The sequence below is a fragment of the Thermobia domestica genome, chromosome 9 (genome assembly GCF_964235325.1).
Source record: "Thermobia domestica chromosome 9, izTheDome1.hap1.1, whole genome shotgun sequence".
In the NCBI taxonomy this organism is placed as follows: Eukaryota; Metazoa; Arthropoda; class Insecta; order Zygentoma; family Lepismatidae; genus Thermobia; species Thermobia domestica.
Window position 1 is genome coordinate 128156455 of NC_137462.1, and position 6498 is coordinate 128162952.

The 6498-nt window shown below is 35.0% G+C and overlaps 1 protein-coding gene across 1 annotated transcript; it reads left to right on the forward strand.

Annotated features, from left to right (window-relative positions):
• Positions 1 to 1071: 1071 nt before the first annotated feature.
• Positions 1072 to 5866, forward strand: LOC145661011 (zinc finger MYM-type protein 1-like). Its single transcript, XM_081726448.1, has 4 exons — positions 1072 to 1254; positions 3412 to 3629; positions 4017 to 4764; positions 4871 to 5866. Exons 1-4 carry the CDS (start codon positions 1072 to 1074, stop codon positions 5864 to 5866), a joined length of 2145 nt encoding a protein of 714 aa, XP_081582574.1.
• The last annotated feature ends 632 nt before the right edge of the window (positions 5867 to 6498 follow it).

The window sequence follows — 6498 nt, forward strand, 5'->3', positions numbered from 1 at the left end:
CAAGGGGGCGCCGAACGAGCAAGAAAAAAGGAAAAATTTTAGACGATAGTAAACAACGGGGCGCCTCGTGAAAGTGTTGGAGCCCTAATAAATCAATATTGTTGTTGGTTTAGAAAGAAATGGATTTGGTAAAAAATAAAATTCTTGCTCGCTTCGCTCGCAACCCAAACAAAGTATTTCCATAAGAATCACAAGCTTTTACTTATTACTTAAAGGAAGTTATTATATATTTGTTAATGATGATGTGATATACAAGGTGGATCTAGTGTTACATTTCACAAAATATATTTTTTTTTAATGTAAAAGAATCGAAATTAAAATGCTATTTGTGTGGTCACATACAGAATATAATTTCAAACGTTTACAATTTTTGTTGGAAATTAATGATGTTACTCATTTCGAACATTTTAAGAGCACAGAGCTTCTGATGTATTGAAATTTCATTTCTTATCGATAGTGTGAAACGTAAATAGTTGTAAATTTCCATAACTGTTCTCAAAGTTGACCTGTATACCAACCAAAGGTAATTTTGCCAAGTTTAACGAAAAGTACGAAATAAGCGTCTTGAAAACTGCTCTTATTTGTAAAAGAATGTATAATGATCGGTTTTGGCTGTTGCAAGTCTGTCCAAGAAAAGTGTAATGTGCGCTTTCTCATTGTTTCTGTTTAGCATGCCTCAAGGCAAAAGAAAACTGTTCATGGCAGTTTTGTCCAGTTATAACGCTATTCGAATTTCTTTAATCTTTTTCAATAGTGTGTGTGTTTTCGCTTGTTGCTATATCTATCCAGAACCTTAGGATAAACATGAAATTCGAAGAGAGCGCTATGATTAATACAAACAGAATTGTTTGTTTCCCGCTCCAGCACAAAGAGTTCGTGCTATTTTATTTTTACATTTAGCTACAACAGAGCACACAGTTTGCAAGGAAGGAGTATTGTTAAGTCACCTTTTGTGTAGGTGTGTTTACGAAACCGAGCTTTCTATCGTTGTATTTTTAGTCTGTCTTTGTTTTCAAAGTTATTTTTTGAATTTTTAATTAATACTTAGACTGTTATAGTATATACTTAATCATGCCTCCTAAAAAACTTTCTGGTGCTCAAAAAAGAAAAAGAAAGAAGATGCAGGCCAACGAAGACATGAGAAGTGCAAAGCTTTTGAAGACGTTTATGAAGAAGATATTCACTGATGACAACGAAAATTCTTCCGATTCACGTTCAGATTCGCCAGAAACTCAAAGAACACAACAGGAAGAAGTAAGTAATATATTTCTATAAAGTTTCATATTCTATATTTTTAGATCTATGAGTTACATCACTTGCCATGACTTTTGATGATAAAACAAGATTTGAATGTTACATTCTTTTAAAACAATATCAGATCAGCTGCATCAGTTAGGTGGGGGTAGAATAAACTTCAGATTATTTAAGACCCACTTCATGCAACGAGACTAACAGGAATCTAAGGCTTTCAATTAGCTCTAACAGAGTTTCTGATTATCAACCAAACGATTGTAACCATTTAGCTACCCTAGCTGCAACCTACATTGTAGACAAATTCAGACACGTATTTTCGTGGCTGGTTTATTTATTTATTTATTGCTTGTTCGATATAAATATTCAAATATATGACCTGTAGCCTAGTCAATACTTTGAGAAGCAACAACATTAACAATACAATTTTTTGCAACATTGTGTCACAAATGTTGATCAAAGTGGTAATAGATATATTCGTATCATAATCTATATATGCTTTGAATTATCAGTAAACTATATTATATAAAGACCAAGCCACTCATCAATCGCTACCTCAGTCCAGTCGAGGCCAGGAGGTAGAAACGTAAAAGCATGTTGCATCATGTGTTAGAAACAAAATAACAACCAATATTACTTTTCAATTGTAATAATGAATATTTATAATAAAGGCACTTCTTGTTTACTAAATTGTCAGGGTCAAAGAAATATTATTACTACATTACTATTGAATAGGTTCATGATCGTAACAAGATACACTTCCTGCAGTGTAAAGTTTCAAAATTATTTAATAGGTTTTGCATATAAATATCATAATTTCAACGAATAATCCAAATTTTCCCCGAAGATAGGCACACACAAAATATTTTTAGGTAAACATGAAAATGTGATATGTATGTAGCGAGAATGTTTTTACTTTTTACGAAATCGCTAATTAAAATTATCATTAACATTAATTATTTGATTTAATTATTTCGAAGGTGAGAGTACGAGCTACGATAGCAGGGTTCGTAGATTCGAATCCTTGGTAAGGCACTGATGTTTGTGTGTCTCTTCATGCCTTTCATATTCATCCACTCATTCACATTTTCACAAATCATCCAGTCGGTGTGCAAAGACATTAAATAACTCAATTCATCAACATAATTAATTATTTCGATTGAAAACAGTTAGCATATGAGTATTTTGTAAAAACTGAAAACTTGTTCCAACGATATGCATCAAATCTTTATGTTTATTAAACAATTATCATTAGTATCTGTATCTTCTGAGAAATTTGAATAATTCTCTGAAATTATGATAATTAATTAACATGCAAATATTTTTGAAACCGTACACTTCAGGATCATGACATATTCTACCTCATGTTTTAAGCTAGTATAGTATGTATAGTATAGTAATAGCTTTTATTTCCTGCATAAAACTTAATATTTTCAGAGTGGAGCAGAGCGAAGGTCTCTTAGCAGTCAAAAAGTTTTTGTTTGTTCCACTAGAACTCTCCCATTTCTCAACCGATTTCGAAGAAATTAATTTTAAATTAAAGAACTAGATGAGATCTAAGTCGTGACAAAGCACAAAATATAGACGGGGCTTTAGGAGAGCAGAACCTCCACTTGAAACAGTTACCTATATATTATAACCATTTCATGACAGTTTACATATATAGCATTTTATGGCATTTCTATCCATGCCGTAAAATCGTCCAATCCCCGGACGGAGGATAGTCGGAAAACGTATTTTCGCAAAATGACCGTTTTTTTTTTTTTTTTTTTTATCAAGATGGCATCTGACAAGGCAGCACGAAGCGTCGAAAGTGACACTTTTTTTTCATCGTTTCAATGGAGTGAGTGGTCGTAATAATATAGTTTTGATTGCGTTGAATTTGTTTCATCCAGGAGTGGCTAGCTACTGGAAATAAAATCGCCCCGCTCTGATAATGTTGAAGAACCAAGTGTTCGGTGACCACCGTAGTTATAATTTGTTCCCTGTGTAGATTTATTAAATAGTGTCATTACATTCCTCCCCCTAGAAATTTGTCATCACACGCCATTGCTCTGTACAGAAAGTAATATAAATTTTACTAATTACTTCAGCATCATAAGTTTAAAATGATATTTTAAAGCTATTTCAACTTGTTAAATAATGCTATTTTGCTTTCAGAGCACATCTGCTGGGAACACAGAATGCGATGATTTTCAACCCGGATGTTCTCTTCTCGTTCACGAATCAAGTGTTGGAGAAAGAAGAAGCAATGCTTCCTATAAGCCATCAGACACTGCACAAGAAAGTGGTCCAACAGATCCTTCATTGCTTGGGAAAATACAAGAAATACAAGAGGAAACAGTGTTTCCACAAGTTGTCGCTTCATGTGATATAGGGTTGGTGCCTTTTCAGCAAAGATAGCAAGACTCAGTTAGGTGTTACATAACAGAGAATAGTGTAGAGTTCCAGAACAAGGATGCGGACTACACCAGAGAAACAGAACACGATGATGGGCGGTATTTTTCAAAAAGGTGGTTTACTCGTACACTTCCAAATAATGTTGAAGTTGAAAGAACATGGTTAGCATATTCTCCAAGCAAAAAAAGTGTGTATTGTCTTCCTCGTTTCTTATTCGCAAAACCTGATTCATCACAGTTTTGCCGTGCTGAAGGATTTTCCCACTGGCGTAAACTTAATCCGAGAATTCCGGATCACGAAATTTCACCGATCCATAAAAATGCTTTCGACGAGTGGAGGTAGCTATTCTCTCGTTTGAAAAATAGGACTGCTATTGACAACGAACTACAACAGCGAATTGTGAGTGAAACTGGCAAATGGAGACATATACTGCGAGCAATATTAGACTGCATTTTGTTTCTGGCATCAAGAAATCTTGCATTACGAGGCAGCGATGATGTTTTGTGGAAGAAAGCTGATGGAAACACAAGACAACATGGAAATCTATTGGATCTGTTCATGTTGTTAGCGAAGTATGATGATGTATTAAAATCTCACGTTTCAAAAATTATGCACTCCCCAGCTCTTGCTGTCACATATTTATCTCCACAAATTCAGAATGAACTTGTCTACTTAGCTGGAAATTGTGTACGTCAGGCAATATATGAGGACATTAAAAAAGCAAAATATTTTGCCATTTTGTATGACTCGACTCCAGATGTAAGTCATAAAGAGCAGATGTCCCAGATTTATCGTTATATTACAATATCTTCTGATGGAGAGTCCAAAATTGAAGAAAGTTTCGTAGGCTTCATTACTACGAACAACAAAACTGGAGCTACCTTAACTGAAGACATTTTACGTGCTGTTCAGAATGATGACCTTCCCATGTCAAATTGCCGTGGTCAGTGCTATGACAATGCCAGTACTATGTCGGGAAAGTACTCGGGTGTTCAAGCTCGCATATCTCAGCAGTTTCCTGCCGCTCGTTATGTTCCATGTGCATCGCACTCACTAAATTTAATTGGTGTTCACGCTGCATCAGTGGAAATAGAAATTGTCAATGGATTTGGGGTAATTCAAAATGTTTACAATTTTGTCAACGCATCGCTGGGATATTTTAAAAAATCATGTTCATATTACTGTGAAGGGACCTTCAGCAACCCGGTGATCTTCGAAGCAAAATGCAGTACATGCTCTAAGCACCCAATTTCCGGATGTCTGTGCTGCTTTGGAAGAACTTTCGGACTTTTCAAAAGAAACCCCCGAAACTGTAAATGGTGGCAAGTGCCTCCTATACAGTCTTAAGAAGTTTGATTTTCTTGTGTTTTTATTCTGCTGGAATGATATCCTTGATGCTATCAAAAACATTAACCTACGACTGCAAGAAAAAACAGTTACTGTAGATATAACTGTCAGTCACTTAGAGGGACTGAGGAGCTTCTTTGCTACCAACCGGGAAAGAATTGTGACCAAGGCTATTGAGAAAAGCAAGGAGATCTGCAATGATATTATGATCACAATTGAAGAGCCTCGTCCGAGAAAGAGAGCCAAGTTTTTTGACGAAGTTACAGAGGATGAATCTGTACTCATCAATATAGAAGACAAAATGGGAAAAATCTTGTTTTGTGCGTTGGATTCAATTACATCACAAATAGCTGATCGATTCCAGCGCATGAACGGAGTTTTGGAGGATTTTTCAGTAATTATTCCAAGTAATATGGCAGTTATGTCAGAAGAAACATTGAGGAAAGGTGTCTCTGATCTGGCCTTATTGTACCCTATGGATATTAATGGAGGTGAGTTGCTTCAAGAACTGTTGTTCTTTAAATATCATGCGCAAGCATTTTTGAAAAACTTTCACTTGGAGAGTTTGTCAGAATTGTCCCCTCTTGCTGCTCTTACGTTCATTCATAAAATATCATGTCTTGAGTTATACCCTAATTTTGTCACTGCATTGAAAATACTTTTAATATTGCCTTTCTCTATTGCATCTTGTGAAAGGAGTTTTAGCAAGCTAAAGCTTATAAAGAATTACTTGCGCTCTTCCTTGTGTCAAGAAAAATTTACTAACCTCGCTATTTTATCTGTTCAAAAGCTTCGTGTTCAGTCACTTGTGTTCGACGACGTTATAAATGATTTTGCTGCTGGGAAGGCAAGAAAAGTTAACCTGTAGCTTTGTTCTCACACGAGAAACCTTTTCGTTCTAAAATAATTGTTCACTGTGTTCATTTTTTAAAACCATTTCAGTTTAAATTTTTATTGTTTGTTGATTTCATCAGATTTGTATAATAATGTTCCAGTGTATTTGAAGTAGTGTTATGTGAATAACAACACTGTATTACATTAATGATTTTACTTATATTTTTCTACTGCCTAAGAAATATATACTGTTCGTACGGTAAAGTATTTTGTATTTATGTTTTATTTTTAAGGATTTTTTATAATATTGATTTTTCTATTTGCGGCGAAAGACATTATTTTAGCGCAGCATAACAACAAATGTTGCTCCTTAAAAAAAAAGGAAAAAAACGGTGAGATGAGTGTAGGGGGCGCCAAATTCTAATCTCGCCCCGGGCGCAGAAATCTCTAGCTACGGCTCTGATCATCAACTAAATGCTCTGAAATTCACGATTTGCTCTTCATATATTGAGTAAACCAAACACAGAGAGCAATCCCAGCATTGATAAAAGACAGTGTTTGTTTGCAAGCTAATCGTTGTCCTGGCTTTTTAAACTCAATGCTCTAGTCTTCATGAGTAACGGTACCCTGACAACACGAGTTTTAATCTATCAAACGTATATCGTT

What these genes read in the sequence shown, in the direction of transcription:
- LOC145661011 (XM_081726448.1), top strand. Translation starts at nt 1,072, where the DNA reads ATGCCTCCTAAAAAACTTTCTGGTGCTCAAAAAAGAAAAAGAAAGAAG. An exon ending in AAAGAACACAACAGGAAGAA is followed by an intron (nt 1,255 to 3,411) that starts GTAAGTAATATA and finishes TTTTGCTTTCAG; the next exon opens with AGCACATCTGCTGGGAACAC. An exon ending in AAATTGTCAATGGATTTGGG is followed by an intron (nt 4,765 to 4,870) that starts GTAATTCAAAAT and finishes TGATCTTCGAAG; the next exon opens with CAAAATGCAGTACATGCTCT.